The 21,852-nt window shown below is 46.3% G+C and overlaps 1 protein-coding gene across 2 annotated transcripts in view; it reads right to left on the bottom strand.

Moving 5' to 3' along the window:
• Window positions 1–1,191: 1,191 nt before the first annotated feature.
• The window catches only part of STX3 (syntaxin 3), a gene marked incomplete at both ends in the record, with an annotated part of 47,544 nt that continues 26,883 nt past the window's right edge, over window positions 1,192–21,852 (bottom strand). The window contains 8 exons of one of the 2 annotated variants that reach the window (XM_080696789.1): window positions 1,192–1,269; window positions 7,322–7,432; window positions 9,603–9,737; window positions 9,862–9,935; window positions 11,175–11,283; window positions 13,123–13,190; window positions 14,961–15,035; window positions 17,151–17,250. In XM_080696789.1, the coding sequence (XP_080552915.1) occupies window positions 1,192–1,269; window positions 7,322–7,432; window positions 9,603–9,737; window positions 9,862–9,935; window positions 11,175–11,283; window positions 13,123–13,190; window positions 14,961–15,035; window positions 17,151–17,250 (750 nt within the window). Of the gene's footprint in view, window positions 1,270–6,033; window positions 6,115–7,321; window positions 7,433–7,550; window positions 7,662–9,602; window positions 9,738–9,861; window positions 9,936–11,174; window positions 11,284–13,122; window positions 13,191–14,960; window positions 15,036–17,150; window positions 17,251–21,852 lie in introns of those variants that run through there. The other variant, XM_080696788.1, reaches the window with a different exon arrangement.

The following is a 21,852-nucleotide window of genomic DNA, read 5'->3' as shown; positions in this document are numbered from 1 at the left end:
TGCCTTTAAAGAACTCAAAAGTCAAACCCAAGCACTCATCCATGAGCAAAATTGCAGCTTGAGTATAGGTAATAAAGTCAGCAGATTAAGCACCTAGGAGTGGCAGGCACTGTGCTAAGCCTTGGGGACACAGCAGTGAGTGGGAAGGCGTGCAGCCTATCCTTAAATCCCATTTGAAGACGACTATCAGACCCTGAAGAAGGTAGTAGGTACACAGTTGACCAAGGGTGAGGCCTAAGAAAGCCTTGAGAGCAAAATAACAAGTGTCCTGTTCTTGATCAATTCAGAGAAGTGCGGGTAAGACCCTGTTAACGGGGTGTGCTACAGCTGACTGCCTCTTCACAGCCATCCTGTCGGTGCAGGCTCTAAGTGTTACCCCTACACAGGTGCCCACATGCTGCTGCCCAGCTCTGCATGCCCTTCCTCAAACCATTTGCCTAGCCATCTGTGTGTTGCTCAGCTCTGTTCCTTCACCCCTGCCCCCTCCCGATTCCATGTTTGCCTAAATTGTTTCTCCCTTTTGTGGCTTTTAGTAAGCAGTTGACTGGTGCCCTGTGCACAGACATTTCCTAATGGAGAGAGGCGTAGCTGATGAGGAATCTGCAGTGGAGAAGTCACGGCACCACAGAAGTAGAAGGGTTAGAAATGCCAGTCGAGGATCCATCTGTGAGGGTGGGAGGAGATAAGAGAATTAGGAGGAGAAACCATAGATTATAGAGTGAGGTGTTTGCAGCAAGCATCACTGGCTCCCTCCTCTGTGGGTAAGAGTTCTCACAAGGCTGGGCTAACTTAACCCTAACCTCAAAGGAAGACATCTATTCAATGCAGGTTTACTGTGTGGCCCTCTTCCAAAGAGGGCAGGGTCCACCTGGCCTAGGAACTCATTCTTGCTCCTTTGCCAATCAATCCCAATACCAAGACACTCAAATTTTGCAGCAGATCAGTAACTTTGACCTGAAAAGGCATTCTGCTGCCAGACCCAGTTATAGGCCAGATAATTACCTGGTACTAACTCATTCTTTACTGTTTTTCTCTAACGCGCCCCTTCCTTTAAAGCACCTCTAATCTGTACCTGATTCAGCACCTTATTGCCCCCAGATCAGGGCAGCTGATGACAAACAGTGAAGGCCCAGGACACCGTGTGTCAGGCGAGAGCAGCCTGACCCTCCTCCCATGGACCACTCACCTTTTTCAGGCAAATATGCCCCCGATGGTAGATGCCAAGATGATGGCAAGGATAACACAGCAAATCATGATCATGATCTTCTTCTGCTCAATCCAGATGGGGAGAGAAAAAGCACATGAGAAATGATGTCGCCGTGCAGCTAGCCAGCGCACCACAGGGAGACAGGAGTGTCTACAGGTGGGGGGCGGGAAGGGAACAGCGGGAGAAGTGCTGGATCTGGCTTCCAGAACCTATGGTGTGTTCAGATGGAGGTTGCTTCCAGGCCTGAGAGTCAAAAGTGCCACTCGAGATCTCTGGATGTCATCCTATTATTCTGCCTTTACATAACCCCACTTCCTTCTAGAGCAGGTGCTCTCAATGGAGCCGACCACTGCCTCTCGGGGAAGCACCTCAACTCTGAAACTCAAATACAGGTACATCGCATTCGGTGGGAGTTAAACCATTTTCAAGAAACTGAACTTCCTTCCGATCCCTGGCCTTTTTAAAACTGTTTTCAGCCCATTTCAAAGCCTGAACAAATGTCACCACAGGGGGGCACCAGATCACCAAGTAACTGTTTGCAATCAATATAAAGTCATTTATTTTTTAAGTTAGCAATAAAATAATCAAGTTTACATTTAAAAAATACAAACAGAAACCCTTCACACACTGTATTCCACACCTTAGGCCACAGGCCTCCATCTCGGGACAGCAAAGGCCTATAATTACAGTTTGACTCGCCTTGTTGCTCAGGCCAGTATCCTGTTTGACATCATAGCCACAGGGTGAAGGGCGGCCCTGGGGCTCTGTCTGAGTGCTGGTGATGACCAGGGTTGAGAAGCCTTTGCAGAGGAAGCCAATGGGTGGTGCCTGGGTGAGGGCGCTCACCATATCATAGATGGCATTGTGGTCAAAGTTGAACCACGGCTCATACTCAAAATCAAGGAGGCAGTCAAAGACAGGCAGGGATCTAAGGCGCTCACCACTGGGTTAGCAGTCACTCCATGAAGATTTCCTGGCTGTTGCTTCCTCTTATGTAAGAACTAGGGTTGACTTAAGAACTTTTCAAGCTCATTAGCCCAACAGCAGAGACAGCTATAGTTTCTGGTCTCCCCAACCAACTCAACTGCAGAGACAGGGCATCCCATAGGGCTTGTGAGTGATAATCAGATTGCTGTGGAATGTTCTCAGGAAAAGTCAAGTGTAGGCAGCAGATGAGCAAAGGTGTCAAAACATTCCACCTTCCATCTGCTATACAGAAAAATAATGGCAGTCAACTCAGTCCAAAGGCACTCATCCAGAAAACAAGTTTCTTGATGACATAAGGAAATTATATTTCTACATGATTTATTTACAAATAAGCAAATATTCCTTACTTAATTTTTAGTCTAACTCAAATTTTTGCTTTGGTTTTGAGGTCCTAGTATCTTCCACTTCTATTTTCCTACTTCCTGAGAGGCAGACATGTATATGTAGATATACATTACATAAAATTATAAAAATACACCTGAAAACACGAGTAGACTGAATATTCACAGCCTCATGAAACAGTTCCAGATCCTGAGAATCTAGCACCTTGTCCCCGGCCCAATTTTGAATCCTGGTTATTTTTGGCAACAAGGTGATGCCTTCACAAAGAATCTGAACAGCGAGCATCCAGTTTCCAACACTCACATGTGGAAACACATATCCTATACCCTCAGCTTTTGCAAATGGTAATCTCGGATGACTCATCCAAGCCCCTCTGAGTAAACGTGAGAATACAACATAGAGAAAAGCCAAATTGGCCCCCAAGCCAAACCCACTAAGATCTTAATTTAAGGTTGAATTTCACACAAGTCAACTTTGCAGACCAAAATCTCATCTGCCAAATGCTGATGTTTTCAGGACATCGGGACAACAAACGGGATTGGCATCCTGCCAATAGAAAACTCTGAGCTACTGCTGTCAAAAGAAAAAAAAAAAGATCCCACTGTTTTGTTAAAGACACTTCTAAGCCCCCCGCCCAAAAAATATAGTTACAATTTCTGGGAGAAAAGTACTCCATGAGGTAGAAAATCCACACCTTGGGATGGTCTCACATGGGCTTCCAAGGTGCAAGGCACAATTTCACACACACCACAGGGAAGGAGAAGCTGGGTTGGTTCTTAGAGTCCAGGAGGGAAGGTACATCAGGTGCTGGGGCAGGAGGTGGTTTTGCAAACTCAGGGCTGCATCAGGTAGGCCGCGGTCCTCCAGTGCTAGATTGCTTGCTGAGTCAGGTCCAAGGGTGGTTACAAGGAAACAAAGGAACAGGTCTTCCCTCGCTCTCAGGAAGGCCCTTCAAACTCCACTGCCATCTGAAGAAAAGGGTGGTGCCACAAAGCTGGAGTGAAATCAGGTTCTAAGAGAGGCGGGGAGAGGAGCTGGTCAGTGTACGGGCCGATGGTGAGGAGCAGCAGGAGGAATCAGCCACAAACCCAGAATGTGGGGAGGAAAGATCGGAAACAACTGCAAAAAGGAGAATAGAAAAGTCAATGCTCAACTTGAAAGGCCAACCTACGAACCTGAGGCACGACTTAGAATTAAATATTCCACTGTAAAAAGAACCAAAAAGCCTCTAGGCCTTTCATGAGCCTATGTGACACAGGGTGTCACACGCCTATGCAAGGACTGAGAGCGGAGGGGATTATTGATGGTTGAAAACACCTGTTCTCTGCCTGGCCCGTGGCAGCACCTCCCTTGAATACAGGCTTCAGAAGCTTTCTGGTACTCAAGGCTTAATGAACCCACCTTTCTCGTAGAAAGCAGAAGGGCACAATAAAAAATAGGGAACAAGTTTGGGGCTCATATTATATCGGTTCCACCTTATAAGTTATATAAGTTTGGGCAAGTTTCTTCAACTTCATTGAGCTTCCACATCAGCTGGGCATAGTGGCACACACCTGTAATCCCAGTACTTGGGAAGCTGAGACAGGAGGATCAGTGGGTAGAGGGCCAGCCTCAGCCAACTGAGCAAGACCCTGCTTCAAAATAGAAAGGGCTGGGGGTGTAGCTCAGAGGTTGAATGCCCTTGGGTTCCATTCCCAAGCACCAAAAAAAAAAAGAGCTTCCCATCTGTAAATTGGAGAAGCTAATAGTATCCTAGAGTTCCAGAGAATATGATCACAGATCACCCCTCTCCCTCCTCTTCAGAGACCTTGCCTTTCTGGGTGACAGGGAGAAAGAAGTCCAGACCTAGGTAATACTCAGTTTTTACTACATTAGGGATATGGAACAAACTTATGACAAGCAACTTAACTGCTCAGCAATGTAACACCTTAGAGATGGGATCACTCAAAACAATATGTTATCTCTTCGTGTTGAAGAGTCCCCCCCTCAAGAATTACTCCTTCACATTCTGAATTCCTGGAATTTGCAGTGAATGTTAAAGGGCACCATGAATTTGCCACATCTTTCACCCAAGGATACAAAAAGATACAGTTGTTCTTTAAAAAATTTTTCCAATGATGTAGTTCACACTCAGACCAAAACTCAAACTTTTCAAGCAAAAAGCCATCAAGGACTATATTCCCAATTCCAGAAGAAAAAGAAAACTAACAGTGCTTCTGAGAGGTTGGCCACCTCAGTACTTCTCATCTCAAGAAGCTAAATGCTTGTTGGTAGAATAAACATTCAGATCGTCCAGTCATGTGGAATGAGGAGAAATGAAGAGATACACTGGAGCAAAAATAAACTGAAGGATCAGCTCAGGGCATCAACATGGACGTACGTGTGCATTGAGTAGCTGAGTATGAAACTGTAGATAATAGTCTGGACCACATAAAACTATAGATGTGTATGTGAACATGCTACAACGTTATTAGCAATAGTCTTAAAGCTAATTATTTTCATTTTCTGTATTTTACAGGCCTTTGTAGAAAACTATACATGAATATTTTATTGAGAAAAATATTTTATGTCACAAAGGCCTTACAGGTCCCAATAATTAGATCATACTTGTTACGCTAACTGCTATTAAACCCAATTTAGTGGTCAGCTCTATCTTTTTAAACAAATTTGAAATAAAACTAATAGCCTAAATTTTAAAGTCGCTGTCCTCTAAAGTTCTCTAGACTTTGTAGACAATGATAAATAGTTACCTTATTTTACAAAGAGAAACTACAGTGTAGTAAAGAACTCTCGCAGGTCCACTAGTAGCTGTGTGAACTTGGCCTTTTTACTTCCCTTTAAGGCTGAATTTCTCTGCCTAAAATACTAGCACTTATTCCATAAAGATATTGTGAGGATTCAGTGATACACATGTATGGTGTTCAGTAGATTATCTGCCACAATTCAACACTCAAAAGTATTAGCTGTTAGTTCATTCAAGATCCAACCAGGCAACCACAAACAAAACCCCATAGGCTCCAAACCCAGTACAGAGCTTCACTCTGAAAGTGAAGCTCTTTCATACTAAGAAAGATATGGAAAACCAAGCCAAACAGCCAAAACTGCCTGCAGGAATCCAAAAGATGGATCCCAGATCCAGGGCGTAGATTGTACCCGGCGTCCACCCACACGTCCCAGGTAAAGAGAGTCAAAATAAGGTGCTCAGGTATGTCAGGAGAGATTACAGGACAAGAGAGAACATGGGACAGTTCAGAGGACAGGATGTAACAGGAGACCAGGCCCAAGTCTTGCAGCCAGAACCCAATAATGGAATTTGAAGATGAGAGAATCCACACAGGCTACCAAAATTTTAGAAAGCGCATTATGCCCAAGTATAGTTATTACAGGAAAAAAATAGGATTTGAATTGCCCAGCTACATGCCTCAGGAGAAGCCAATCCAGAGTCCCACAAAGCCATTCATTTACTTACATTTCAGTGCAGCAGCCCCTTAGGCCACTTACAGCCCAACGGAAAGTCCAATAATCAAGGCTAAAATGCCCAGCAGCACAACTACTACCACAATGATAATTATCAATTTCTGGAGAAGGGAATAAGACAAAAGCGATTTGTTATTATAGGGAAAAAATACATCCAAAACACCACCTCTCTCATCTTTTATAGGAAGCATTCTATCAATCCAAAGAAGCAGCTTATGTGTCTATATGATGACATCCTTTTAGGACAGTTTACATTTTTTAAATTACTTCTTGACAGCTCTCAGCTCACATTAAAGTATTTCCTATGTGGACAGGTAATAATAAGAGGCATACAGTGGGGTCTCCAAGCAGCAATGGCCAGAAGATATGAAGAAACTTAAGTTCTCCTTTTCAAAAAAATTTTATATTTTTATAGCCATAATTTCTATTTTTTATATTTCTGATTTCCAACTTCTGTTCATCTGTCCCCTAAAGTCCACTCCTACCTATGAGATACTGTATGTATGATCCAGAGCAAATTTATCATGTAAAATAACCTCCCAGCTCCTTAAACACCTGCATAAGCAATAGGTACACTGGAAGAAAAAGCACTGAATAACAAAAATATTAGAGCCAGAAGGAAATAAATAAGCATAGTTAAAAACAGAAGTCACCAGAGCTGGATACCCATGGCCAACGAGTAGAAAAGCTTAGCAGTCCTGGAGCAACAGAGTATAGAAGAGAGAAGAGTGAGCAGACACAAAGGTGCAGTGGACAGCATGGCTGGGGTCTAGGCTTGTATCCCAGGCTCCTAGAGTTACTAGGTGGCCTGAAGCCAATGACTTAAACTCTGACTCTCAATTGTTTCATTGAAAAGTACAGGAAAAATAGGCACTTCCATAGATATGAGGCAATATTGACATAGTAATTAGCACAGTGCTAGGTATAAAATAGAGAAAAAGAGACGGGGGACAGGGCTTGGGCTACCAGAGTAGAAGACAGTAAAGAGAAAGATTCCAAAAATGGAAGAATCAAGTGTATCATCTTATTTGAAAAGTTCACGAGCTACAGTATCCAGGAGAGGATTCATAGGAACACTTGGGCCACACAGCTGCCCAACTGAACTGCCTTTCATGTGTGGGTTCTTAGGTAGAGAACAAGTGAGCCAGATCCACGCAAGGCATCCTGGGAAAGAGGTACAATTTCTAGGAAGACTGAGGTAAGGGTCTGGATGGCTAGGACAGAGAGGGAAGGCATGGTTTAAGGACACAGGTGAGGTGGCTAGGGAGAGGAGAAGCAAGTTCAACTAGGGGGAACTCAGGCTCTCACCCTCCGCGCTTCACTCTGATACTTGACAGCCTTTTTGGTATCTGCCACAGCCCGTTCCACGAAGCCCACCGACTGGTCCATGTTGTTCTCAATACGGTCAATCATGGCTCCCTTTCCCCAGATGTAAGAGGTGGTGGCAGCGGAAAGAGACACACATAGGAAGGAAAGAGAGCGAGAGAAAGCAAACAAAATGGACTCTTCTCTGAAGGCAGCAGGAGAGGGCGCTCACCTTCCGGGCCTGGCCCTGATATTTCACAGCTTTTTTAGTTTCATCTCGAGCCTTCTCCACGTGGTCCACTGTGTGCATGACATTCAGCTCTATGTTATCTAACATCTCACCCTGCGAAGAACAAGACACTAGTCACGCACAGCCCATCCAGAGCAGTCCTAGCTAATATGGGGAAGGAATTCTCCCATATAAAGCTTAAGAGGAGCCTCCAGAAACCTTGCAGCCCAGCCTTCTGCCTCTGTAGGGCACACTTCCTTTTTTCTTTCTATTTTTTATCTTTTACGATTATTATTTGTGTGTATGGTACTGGGGGTTAAACTCAGGGGTGGTCTACCTCTGAGCCATAATCCTACCCTTTTTTTAATTTTTTTTTTTTTTTTTTTTTTTTACTTAGGGTCTTGCTAGTTTGTTGGGAGTCTCACTAGGTTGCTAAGGCTGTCTTTGAACCTCCCATCCTCCTGTCTCAGCCTCCTAAGAACTGGGATTACAGGTGTGCAGCACCACATGTGGCTATGTAGGGCACTCTTCACAACTCCTGTGTGACTATCTACGGCTCCCAAATCCTTGATGGCACTTGGTCAAGGATCAGTGAACCATGCTGAACGTCCATGCTGAACGTCCACCATAGCCTGTCTAGATGCTTGTTAACTACAGATGAGTATACACTGAGAGACGCCCTCCCATCTTTTTTTTTTTTTTTCAACATAAGCACATGGGGAGGAACCAAAATACTGTTTTCAGAGGATCACCAGCATGGCCTTTCTTGTCCTCAGACCTAAGTTCACTCGGCCTACAGTGAGTTTGTTCACTCCCGTAGAGTAGCACCTGGCACACAGTAGGTATTCACTGTAAGTATCCAAGGCTGGGAACTTTCTCCAAGAGAAATTCCTAGTCCTCTTCATTGATATCAGGCTATTTGGGAATATCTTCCTCTCTAGGATTCTCAATTGCTTCCCAGCTATTACTTCCTAACAGGGTAGTTTGGTCTCTCTCATTAATTCCTGGACATGTTGAAAATTTGAAATTACCGTCATCTACCCAGGCCTTCCTCACCCTAAATCCATCACTTTATGTCACTCTATGGCCCTCCATAAACAGAGCAAAGTACTTACCATCACTTGAATCTCAAAACAGTTCCTCGGCCAGGCAGTGTGAGGGAAAAAAAGAAAAATGGGGATGGAGAGACTTGAGAAATGGTCTCAATGTCAGAAGTGGGGCGGGGGAAGGCGCTCAGGAACGAGCAGAGGACTGATGTCAGGAAGCAGGCAAGCAGTACGCAGACTTCAACTAGGTGTTGTAGTCTAAGGAAGCCACTTCCAGTCCTATCCAGGGGACAGAGCAGCTGGAAGTTCCTGGCACTGTGACCCTGAGGCGTATTTAAGTGCATCGGGAGAACTAGGGACCAAGTGACAATGCGAAGCCAACCTCATATGCAGGCAATAGAGAATCCCATCCTGAGGTGTGCCTGGGACAAGCATGCTGTCAGACTAAGCACCAGGAGTGTTTTGAGTTTTTCTGTAAATATCCCTTACTATATCTTCATTCATGTCTGCTCTTGTTCCTTACCGAAAGGTGCCAAATTTTTTAAAACACAGAGGTGACAAAACAAAACTAAAGGAAAACAAAATCTTCTGTGTTTACGCTCTACTAAGTTGTCACCATCAAATGGAGAAAAAAAAAAACATATTTCCACATTATCAGTGAAGTAGTGAGACTGTTTTCAGTTGACATCATTAAGAACCCATACAAAAAGAAGGAACAGAAGGAAAAACGTTCCTGTGGCTGGGTAAACTAGGTACCTGACATAACACAGCAAGCCCTTCCTAGTTACAGAAAGGACTGCGGGCACAGTGAGACCACAGTGACAGGCAAGCACCACATGAGCAGCAGCACCCAGTGAGCATGCGCGCCTCCTCAGGATACTGGGATTCCTGACTCCATTTTGCACATCCCCCGACTCTCCCGCCTGACTTCCGGTTCCTTTCCTCACAGCTCTCAGGTTCACCTGAGCTTTCCTCTCCCCCACCCCCACTGGGACGCACAGCCAGTTACCTGATTCTCCACCAGCATGGCGATGTCCATAAACATGTCGTGAAGCTCTTTGATGCTGCTCTCCAGCCTCACGATGTCCTTGTGCCGACCCTCGATCTCACTGAGGGCTTGCTTGGAAATCTGGGAGTCGATGATCTACGACAGGCCACAGAGAGACAGGCACTCAGCCACCCCGGCCACCAGGGCTGCCCCCGCAGCGGCCCGCTGGCTCCCAGCAACCGCAGCTCAGCCTCCCTTCCATGGTACCCAAGTCACTCACCCCCGAAGTGAAGATGGCAGGGTTGCCGCTCTCCAACATCTCCTCCAGCTCCTCATCTGTGGTATTTTTGCCAGCTTTATATCAAGAGAAGTAGAGCATCAAATATAAGATCAAAGCACAACCCCAATTTCAAGTTTCATGAAAAATTAGGAATATGGTGACTGCACTGCATTAGACGAAGGCTTCTACCGCATTGCCACTACAGCCACTTGACTTCTGGCTTGACCGCTCCCCTAATCCAACCCGTCCTTAACCATATCAGCAATTTTCTTCCTAGGGCACATATTAGAGTGACAGTACCTCCCGGCTCGGACTCCATAGGCCCTTTACGTTGCACCATAGAACCCATGGCCCTCACTACAGTGAGCGGTTCATGCACAGCCCTCCCTCAACCATGCTAACTGTACACTGCTGCTACAAACACATCGTCTTCCCAGTCCCTGGTCAACCTGCCAATCCTGGATTCGCTTGCTTTTGTCTTTTCCTTTTATTTTTATTGGTGCGTTGTGATTGTACATGCTGGCAAAATTCAGAATGTCACATCCATATATGCACATAACATTATTTAGTCTATTTGTCTATTTCCTTCCCCAAGCCTCCTTTTTCACTCCCTCCCACCACCCTACTGGTCTCTTAATTTTCATGAGGTCTGTTTTCCTTCCGATTTTCTCTCTTGCTTCCACATTTGAGAGAGAGAAAAAAATGTGGCCCTTCTTTTTCTCAGTCTCTTATTTCACTTAACATGATATTCTCCAAACCCATCCACCTTTACAAATGACATAATTTCATTCAACATAGATATGTACCACATTTCATCTATTCATCTGTTGACACTTGCTTTTTCCTGCTTACAGCCTTGTTTATACCACTCCTCCCACTTAAAGCACATTCCCCCCACAGGACTCTGCCTTCTATGGCATTAAATTGCTAAAGGGCATGACTTTATTAATTTCTTTATTCCTCACAGCAACTAGCACTGCACTTTTATTTAGTAAATATGCTTTACTATCTAACAGACAGAAAAAATATATTACAAGTCCATGGGAGAGCAACTGTTAACCAGGTGTTTCCTCCTCGGTATGAAGAAGTGTTGGATCCCACAGGAATAAAATGCCTTGGTCCTGCTAGACCACGAGCCACCTTCCAGCCTAAAATGCAGCATTCAGGGAGTGCCAAGGCTAGACCCTCTGTTCTGGCCTTGGGCATAAAATACAATGCAGAAGTCAAAGCAGGGCTGCTGCTGTTTCCCCAAAGTCTCACAACATGGTAGGACGAGGCAGAGGAGGGGCACAGGCCAAACCCCAAACACATACTAATTTCGAGCTGCCGCTGGATTCTCCCTTTGCTGCGTTCACGGAAGTCCACCTGAGCCTCGTTGTACTTGGTCATCACCTCCACAAACTTCCGAGACAGGACGGAATGCTGGGGGAACAACGTGGAGTGATTAGGCCCCCAGGAAGTGAGGGAGGGGAGAGGTCCATAACTGGCAGAACCCCCCACACACACCTAGCCTGGCCCATGCAGCACTGGGCTGGGAACCAAAAGGACCAAAGGTAAGACTCCACTTTACTTGCTAGCTTTGAGTCCCTAGGAGAGCCCACGGCCATCGAGCATCAAAGTGTGGTTTCAAGTATCGGTTTACCTGCCAGCTGACCTCACATGGTAATTGTGAGGCAAAGGAGATCATCTCTGGAGATCTTGACACCATGCACCTTCTTAGACTGGAGAATTTCTCGGCACAACCCTTGGCTTGCCTTCTAAAGCTGCCAGCCTCCCCTCTACAGGTAAAGGTTGCCAAAGATCCTCGAGTTCTTACCCTACCTGATCTCCCCAACTCTTCTTGCTCTCAAGGAGATAGAGTCTTTCAAAAGACCAAACCTTCACAATAATTATAATAATTCTTATTCCTTGCCCAACTCTCAGCATCAAGCCCTACTTGTTTCTCCTTTGCCAAATCACCAGTATCTTTACTTTTTCCAAACCTACTACCAACATGTAAAATTCAAACCAAAATCACTGTGAAAACCCAACTGGAGATCTGCCAGCCTCTGGCCTCTTCTCCACTGGAAGCCAGCTTTCAAACAGCCACCGTGTCCTCCCAATATCCCACGGCCTGAAATAAATGGCTATAAACTACTGGACCAGATCCAAATTCCCTAGACTGGTATTCAAAGACCTCTGAAATGTAGCTCTATATCATCTGCCAAACTCAGCATCTGCTAACCCACTACAAACTCTCCTCCAGACAGGCTGTTCTCTTCTCGTCTGGCTCTCAATCTCACCCCACCAACAACAACAACACTGATGCTGTGTGTGTGTGTGTGTGTGTGTGTGTGTGTGTGTGTGTACTACATACATGCTCCACACCCACCCCTCTCAAAGCAGGGAAACTACCTCCTTTGCCTGCCAACGTTGGCACTCTTGCCTATCCCCAGCTTACCCCCAGCTCTTCCTGTGACCTTCCCCCATGCCAAGGGCACCATGAGTATAATTCTGTCTCCTTACACTGTTCTACCTCATCTTATGTAATGATCTCCTACTTTGCTTCCTAAAGCTGTCAGCCTCCCTTCCCATAGGTAATCCTTGCCAAATACCCTTGAGTTTTTACGCTAACTGATCTCCCCAACCAGTCTTGCTTATAAGTAGATCCAGTCTCTCCCTCGCGCTGGGCACTTACACTCAACCCTTTAGAATAACTTATTCCTTGCCCACCTCTCAAGCACCAAACTCTACTTGTTTCTCCTTTGTAAAATCACCAGTTACTTTTTCCAAAACCACTATCAACAAGCAAATGCAGACAAAAATAATTATAAGAATCTGACTAGAAATCTACCAGCCTCTTGTCTCTTCTCCAGCCTAATACATGCGTCATGGGCACTTGAACGTCACGTCAGTTCTCGAAGGACAAGGATAATGTTGACAACCAAAGCGGAGAGCTAACGACTAACAATCTTTAAAGGACATCAATTTCTTCTCCTCAATTTCCTCCTTCTCACAGTTTCTCCTGTGAAACCAGGAGAGACTAACACTACACTGTGGAGAGTCTTAGTTCTTCAGGGGCCTCCTTAGAGAAGAGCTAAAGGTCTACCTCCAGCTTGACCCCTGCTTCTGCTTCGACCCGGACAGTCCTTTTACTAGTTCTTCAAACTGAGCTTAAAAAAAAAAAGAAAAGAGAAAAGAATCTCCATGGCAAGGAAAAGGAAGAAGTGGAGGAGACAACTTAAGAGACTGGAGAAGACTGCTAGGCCAGGACCGCCTTACCTGGGATTTCCGGATCCGAAGGTCTGCTGATGAGCGAACCTCATCTTCTTCGATATGCTTCTCCATGCCTGCAATGAGAGAAAGGTTATTCCAGCAACACAGCTGCCCTTCCTTCCACGTAACACAGCGATCACTGACACCTCCCGGTCCCTCCTCCACACGGGCCGTGCACTGGAGCACAGGGAGTTGCCGTCTCGGCCGTCAGCCCACATGAGCCAGGCTCACTGTCCTCAGCCTTTTCTGTTCACTGCCAGGTCTGAGCACAACAGTTTGCAGTACAGGTCCTGGCGGCCAAGAGACCTGGCCCCAATCCCTGTCCTGCCACTCGCCAGCTGTGTGACCTTGGGGAGGCCACTTCAATTCCCTTGACATTTCTGTTCTCTGGTTTGTAAAATGGAACCTATAACAGTACCAGATGAATACCCCATAACTGAGAAGCCAGGGACTAGTAGTATTTGGGATTTCAGACATTTTTTGGAGTTTGGAATGTTTACACATACACGATAAAATATCTTGGGGATAAGACAAAATTCATTCATGTTTCATATATATGTATATAAACATAGCCTAAAGGTGATTCTATTTCATATTTTTAGTGTTCCTGCTCCTTTCATGCTTTTGTTTTCTGTTTGTTTGTTGCTGTTGTTTTGCTTATGGGGGGCTTTGGCTTGTCTTGTTTTATTGTGAGGTACTGGGGATGGGGCTCAGGGACATTCTACCTCTGAGCTACACCCAGCCCTATTTTATTTTTATTTTGAAACAGGATCTTACAAAGTTACAATACACTGGCCTCAAGCCTACAGTCCTCCTGCCTCTAGTGCACCTGATTTTTAACTGAGACCTATCACATGAGGTTAGGTACGGAATTCCTCACATGTGGTGGTATCATGTTAGTTCTCAAATAGTTTTAAATTTTTGAGCATTTCAGAGTTTTGTATTTTTAGAATAGGGATGCTTAACCTCACAATACCAATGTGAAGACTGAAAATGCACATAAAGTGTTTACCATCGTGGCAGCCACACTGTCATTATTACTATTAGAAGCTGCTACTAATGATGCCCTGTCTGTGCCCATTAAAACAGTTATTATTTATTTGGGGGGAAGAAATGATAAACTGGGTTCTCACCTGAGCAATCATGGACCCACCAAATATTCTGGGCAAGAATATACACAATAACCATGAACTAAGCAAAACTTTGGAGCCCCCAAGATAATTGAATCTATGCTCTAAAGTGGAAAGGGCTGGGTATGGTGGCACACACTTGTAATCCCAGTAACTGGGAGGCTGAGACAGGAGGATCAGAAGTTTAAGGCCAGCCTCAGGAACTTAGGGAGACCCTCCATAACTTAGTAAGACCCTATTTCAAAATAAAAAATAAAACAGGGCAGTGAGTGTAGCTCAGAGGTATCGTGCTCCTGCTCCAGAGAGGGAGAGAGGAAATAAGTAGAGGGGGGAGTGTTGAAAGGCACCCACCAAAAAATACCTGTAGACCGAGTAATAAACCCTGTCTGTGTGTATCTCCAAAATTACCGTTCAAATGAATGTAGGTGCTGGGGAAACAGAACCAGGAAGAGCACGCTGAGGGAGCGGGCTACAGACCAAGTGGGAGGCCGAAAGCGCATCCCGACTCCCATCTCCCAACCTCAATGACAGACTCAGCTTCGTCAGGATCCAAGAGAAGGCAAACTTCTGAGGCCACCAGAGGCCCTCCCAGGGACAGGGCCTAAAGCACATGCAAAGCTGGGACACGGGGCGCCCTTCTGCTAAGATGAGCGTCAGTTCAGAGGGGCGGCCGGCAGCTGAGGCCGGCGGGCGGCGTGGGGGCTCCCTTCTTACTCTTCAGTTTGTTCCGGACATTGTTGGCCCTTTTCTTGATCTCCGCGGTGAGCTGCTCGAGGTCATCCTTGGTTTCTGGGTTAATGGAGGAGGCAGAACCAATTAAAAAGAGAACATTAACCGCTCTGTGAGCCTCAGCAGTCAGGAGAGGGACGGGAGCTTTCCCGGGTACCTCTGCCCACAGCAGCGTTCATCCAGTGTGCCCCCCAGAATCTGGTATTACAGTCACAGAGAGCTTGCATTTGAAGGCTCTCTGGGGCTGGGTGTGTAGCTTAGTGGTAGATCATGTGCCGAGCAGGCACAAAGTCCTGGGTTCAATCTCCCACACCTAAGATAAATTCTTAATTAGAATAAAAGGCATTTCCCAGGTATCCCACCCCAGACCTACAGAATAAAGACACCTAGAGTTGGAGCCCTAGAATCCCTCCCCCCCTTTTTTTTCTTTTTTGCAGTACTAGGGATTGAGCCCAGGGGAGTTCTACCTCCAAGCTACCCCCCAGCCCTATTTTTTTTTATTCTTTATTTTGAAACAGGGTCTCACTAAGTTGTGGAGAGCCTCACTAAGTAGCTGAGGCTGGTGGCGAACTTACGATCCTCCTGTCTCAGCCTCCCAAGACTGAGATTACAAGTATGCAACACCATGCCCAGCTGGAATCTCCATTTTTGATGAGCCTCCCCAAGTAATTTTTGCGAGCCTTGCGAGCAAGGTCTGGTTTAGCATGAGGGTTTCATGTCAGAAGCTGGGAGAGGCTTCTCTAGGAGTTCTGAGGGCACTAGATTTCACGCAAGACTCATCAACTGAGGATGAAGTAAAATGTCTCTGATGCGCCCGCTACGTGCCTTGAGCTGTCCTGGGAGGTATGGAGCAAATAAGGATTAGCTGCAACCAGTGATTCACACCGCCCTTCAGCAACTACTGCAAGCTTGTAACCGAGCTAGAAACTAAGGAATCCCAGGGGAAGATACAGATCTGTCCTGAAGGTGGAGGTAACAAACCGGGAGCGCTGACATGCAGCGGGGAGCGCGCTTGAGCTCTGGTCCAGGCGTGCACGGGGCGGAGGGTTGTGAGGGGCCCGCGCAGCCTGGAGGGACAGGAGAGAGCTTCTGAAGACACAGACAGTAGGACTGAGCCTCAAAGGACTAAGGGTTAACCAGGCAGCAAACAAGACTGAGAGCTGGAGGCGTAGAAGTGTGTGTGTGTGTGGGGGGGGGGGGGGAGCAGGGGGGGGACCATGTGCAAAAGGTAGGAGGGAATAGAGTGCCCGGAGCGCACCAGTGAAAGCTGGCTCAAGTGCAGGTAGCATGGGATCAGGAGAAAAGGTGGTGGAGAAGACAGGAACGTGACCGAGACGATCCCCATATGCTCTGCTAGAACAATCTAGAGAATAGAGGGTCACAGGGGTAGGGGGTAGAGTAGAACTGATGTAAACAGGCTCACTCCCTGTTCTTAAGGAACGAAAAATACAGCCCTAAACTCTACTCTCAAAATGTAGGGGAGCAAAAGTTAGCCTCAATAATGGTTTTTTAAAAATGTCATTTTAGCCGGGCGTGGTGGCGCTCGCTTGTAATCCCTGCGCTTGGGAGACAGGAGGATCGCGCAGGTTCGAGCCAGCCGCGCTGGCTTAAGAGACCCTTTTTCCAAATAAAAATATAAAAGATAGGTGTCTGGGAGTGTAGTCTGGATGTAGAAGGGTTTCCAGGAGCCCCAGTACCACCAAAACAAACAAAAAAAGTCATTTTAGGGACAGAGGGATGGATTCCTGTGAAAATGAACCATCTGAGACAACCTGGTGGCCTTGTGGGACGAGATGGACCTCATCTGGTAGGACTCAGAAAGGAGACTGGGGACACATGTCAGGGAGGGAAACAGGGTGCACACTAGGCCCAGGTGGGCAGAGAATGGGGCCCGGAGGAGGCAGTGAGGCCACTGCTAGTCTCGGGAGGGACCCGCGGGAGCCGAGGAATGTCTGGCTCCATGGTTGGAGGGGGATGGTAAAAAAGGAGACCTGATGGTATCCTGGCAGTGGAAACTCAGCTACAGTGAAGAAGATAAGGAGGCGATGTGATGTGTGCACTAGTGCAAGGTCATGTGTACACTCCCCTGCTGTTCACAACAGCGAGGAAAACCAGGCTGGCCAGGCCCAGTACAAAGAGTCGCACTGGGTGACTCAAATCTCCGGACACACTCACTTGGCTCTGGAATCGGTGCAGAGAGAATGATACTGTAGAGCTTCTTAGCTTCCTCCACGTGCTCTGAGATCTTGTCAATGTTGAGCCGAGTCTCCTCAATCTGTAGCCAGAAAGACAATAACCTGCGTTGTCAAAGAGGAAGACTGTGCCCACGGCTAGGATGATGGATGCTGAGCAGGGCTTGCTGGCGAGAGCCTCCCACCTTCTGGGTTTGGGGAAGAAGCTGAGGACTTCACAGTCTTAGCTGCCCAGTGAGCACCCTTTCATAGTCAGAGAAGTTAATCTCAACATGAGAAAGATCCACTCACCCATCTCAAATGGGACCAGAGCCAAGAAGGTAAGGAAACCCCATCAAGAAAGATGAGCAGGAAGGTGTCAGCGAACCGTATCAGGCAGATCCCAGAGCCCCCAAAAATGAGAACAGAAGAGAGAGTAGGGGAGAAGGAGAGATGTGCAAGGAAAGAGAAAAAAACTTTGAGACTGAAAAATAAAAGAACAAGAGGAAGAAAAAGAAAGAGAAGACAAATGAGAAGGAGAGAGACAGACTGAGCGATGGCCATCTCAGGAGACATCTTAGCTTCTCTTGGACACATGTTCTGGTGAAAGATCCCTCAAGAGCTGATTCCTGCAGATCATCGGGACTCAGAGACTAGAACTCTGGACCAAAAAAAAAATTTTTTTTTTTTGTGGTACTGGGGATTCAACCCACAAGCATTCTACTTCCCAGCTATACCCCCAGCCCTGTTTTTAATTATTTTGAAACAGGGTCTCACTGCATTGCAGAGGACCTCACTAAGTAGCTGAGGCTGGCTGTGAACCCAGCTCCTCCTGTCTCAGCCTCCCAAGTACTGGGACTACAAGCATGCACCACTAGACCCGGCAGCTCTACACCATTTTTGCATGTGTTAAAGTTCTGGACTGTACGTGTTGGGCATCATGAAATATTTCCAGCAGCATGTCATCCCCAAGCAGAACACCCTCACAAGGCAACATGGTGTGCACAGAAAATGCAGCATCGGCTCCCTCTTCAAAGGGGGACAAAGCTGCCCAGACACCCTGGCCCCTGCTGTGGTAGAAGCAGATGGACAGACATGGCACCTGAAGAACAGACCTTAACGCCCACAGTGTCTGTCCACCTCATCCCAGAATGAGCGGCACATCTGCCCTGCAACAGTTAATGAACAGAAACCCTGAAAAATGCCAGACAGGCTAACACCCTGGAAGCCACAGAACCACCACTCAGCGTATACACAGCTTCCTTGCCCCCTTCATCCAGTGGACGACTCGCCCCCTTCTAAAAGCCCTCGATACAACTCAACGAATTGGACAGAAAATAGGAGAAATAAAACTTGAGCTTTTTAACCCTAAATTAGTATTTTTACCATTGGAGTATGAAGTTATTCCCCTCTATAAATATGTTGGCTTAGATGTGCCATAGTCTGACAGGAGAATGACTTGCTGGGAAATGTAGAAAGTGGCAATGCACTCCATAGTATAGAAAGTAGAGTGCGCTCTAATCTCTCCACATGTAGTAGAACCTGGAGCCCGCTCAACTATATGGAGGGCCTGGCTACCACCTGTGAACACTGGTGGTCTCTGGAGGTGTACTGCCCTCCAGAAACTGCCACCTGCCCTCCACCTTCCCCTTTGTCTGCCATTCAAATACTGGCTTCTCCTATAGCTCATAAAATGCAAGGAACTACAATTTATTATTTATTTATTTATTTATTTATTTATTTTGGCGGTACTGGGGTTCCTGGAAGCCCTTCTACCTCCAGGATACACTCCCATGGGCTACACTCCCAGACCTATTTTTTAACTTTTTTTTAATGTGGAAACAGGGTGTCGTCTCAAGCCAGCAAGGCTGGCTCCGAACCAGCGCGATCCTCCTGTCTCTGCCTCCCAAGCGCGGGGATTTTAAGCGTGTGCCACCACGCCCGGCAGGAACTACAATTTAAAGGAATTGAGGGGGGAAAGCTTTCTAGGATAAAATGCACTAACAAATTTTAACAAGACGTAGAACTTAGATTTTGGATGGCTGATAGACTAATTATCTTAGGAAATCTCTTCTAGGAAATTACATGAAGTGAAGAACCCAAACTTTGGTGAATGGTCAGAAGACAGGACGTGGGAAGGAGCTAGAATGGGTCACAGGGCCACCAGTTCTCAGTCACGCCAGGCTGGATGGTAGGTGCTGATCTGCCCTTATGCCAGGAGAGTTGGGTCCTGTGTGCCCAGGCCTCAACCTGCCTCCTGATGTCCCAGGCCCAGGGCACACGCGCATCTCACTCCCACCCACCCTCACTGCTCTCCCTCCCCAAGCCTCATCAACATTACATCTGGAGGCATTTCAGGGTCTTGGTTCTCAAAGCACTTTGATGACCTCACCAAATACTCACAAACACCTTTAGGGGCTCAGGATGGGCAAGTGAATAATCACAGAGCTTTCTTTCTTTCTTTTTTAACTTAGTGTTGTTACTTTTTCTTGGAAGTGTTGGTTTTCCTCAAAGATGACTTTCCAGGTATTGCAAATGGTGGCAGCTACATGTGAATTCCTTTAGAGCAATTGCTGGATAACTAGAAGGTTATAAGGAAGCCAGTGCGGTGGTGCACGCTTGTAATCCTAGTACTTGGGAGGCTGAGACAGGAAGATCTGGGTTTGTGGCCAGCATCAGCTACTTAGTGAAACCCTCCACAACTTAGTGAGACCTGTTTCAAAATAAAAAATAATAAAAAATAGGGCTGGAGATGTAGCTCAGAAGTAGAATGCCCCTGGGCTCAATCCCCAGTACTACATTAAAAAAAAGGAAAGAAAGAAAAGAAAATTATAAGGAAAGGAGGGAAACCTAGTAGGAAATTGACACATGCCCAATATAAAATTTTATGAGCTACTGTATATGTGTGTTTGGGGTTAAGCATGTTGACATGACCCCATATAATCATATATTTATGAATTAAAATTGATTGAATGTATTTTTATGTAAGAAAAGATGCTGGGCCCTCACAGTACTTCTGTGAGATCACCATAATTATCTCTTTATACACAAAAACTGAGGTTCAAGGAAGAGGAGGAGCTAGGCACAGTGGCATACACCTGTAATACCAGTACTTGGGAGACTGGGAGGATCACAGGTTCAAGGACAGCCTCAGCAATTTAGGAAGACCCTCAGCAACTTTGTGAGAGCTCGTTTTAAAATAAGAAGGGCTTAGCCAGGCGTGGTGGCGCACGCAACAGGAGGATCGCACGGGTTCGAAGCCAGCCTCACCTACTTAGTGAGGCTCTCAGCAACTTAGACCCTGTTTCCAAATAAAATATAAAAAAGTCTGGGAGTATAGCCCGGAGGTAGAAAGCCTCTGGGTTCTACCCCCAGTACCACCAAAATAAATAAATAAATAATAGAGGGGAAAAAAATAAGAAGGGCTGAGGATGTAGCTCGGAGTTGGAATGCCTAGGGTTCAACCCCAGTGAAGAAGAAGAAGAAGAAGGAGAAGGAGAAGGAGAAGGAGAAGGAGAAGGAGAAGAAGAAGAAGAAGAAGAAGAAGAAGAAGAAGAAGAAGGAGGAGGAGGAGGAGGAGGAGGAGGAGGAGGAGGAGGAGGAGGCGGCGAGGAGGAGGAGGAGGAGGAGGAGGAGGAGGAGGAGGAGGAGGAAGAACTTACTCCAAGCTATGTTGCAGAAACAGACAAAACTGAGGTTTGAACTCGGGCAGCTGTTAACCCAAACTATCTCCTAAACTGGCAGACATGCAAGAGCCACTATGGAAGGGTCCCGCCTCGTCTCTCCCGCATCACTGTGCACTCAGCCCACAGAAGGCTAGTGCGCGTTCAACCTGCATGTATTGAGACTGGCTCAGCTGTGTTGCACGGAGACCACGGGCCTCGCTGCTTTGCTCCCTCCCTCTCACTGTTGCTGACAGAGGGCGTCACTCCAAAAGTGTTTTCTAATCACCATGCTAAGTTTGCAGCTAATCCATCTTCGATGCCACCTTATTATATGTTGCTTTCTAACATGTAATTTTGAACGATCTGCCATAATGTGGGACTCCAGATCATAGAGGATTAAGAAAACAAGTTAGCATTATACAGGTCAAGTTCAAGTTTCTTTCTGCCTCTTAGCAGTCTTCAAGTGCTTACCACAAAATATATGTTCAATAAACATCAGCTGATGACTGATAAATATGAAAAACAGCCAGCAATTACTGCATGGTTAGTATATGCCAGGCACAGGCTTGTCTCTTTTAACTCTTACAGCAAAGCACTCTGCTGTGGTCAGACGCCACTCAAGGAGATCGAGGGAGAGCAGGTCAACTGCTCTTCCTGTTGGTGCTGCCAATGATAAGGTCCATCTTACACTAACCACTGTCATCTCACTAACAGGAAGTAGCTTTGAAGGCATGGGTAGCCCCTTCCCACTGGACTTAATTAGCAAGTAGAATCTAAGTAGAAAATAAAAAGCAGACAAGGTGCCACTTAGAGAGCTGGCAGGCTACCGTGGCGTGAGGCCGAAGACTGACTGAGCAAAAAGCTTTGTTTCTTCTCCCTAAGAATTAGTCTCCACCTCCCCTCGCCTCCCCTGCACCTTGTGCCTCTGGTTAGGCATTAATTCAGACACTCCTAGTCATTAAAGACCTACCGTGTACCAGCGTTCTCATGTGACAGACCAGTGTGGTTGTACGGCCAAATACGTGATTCCTCCTTTTCATA

The sequence above is a fragment of the Muscardinus avellanarius genome (genome assembly GCF_963383645.1).
Source record: "Muscardinus avellanarius genome assembly, chromosome: 1".
NCBI lineage: Eukaryota > Metazoa > Chordata > Mammalia > Rodentia > Gliridae > Muscardinus > Muscardinus avellanarius.
Note: the sequence above shows the minus strand (reverse complement) of the source record. Positions and strands in the feature narration are given on the sequence as shown.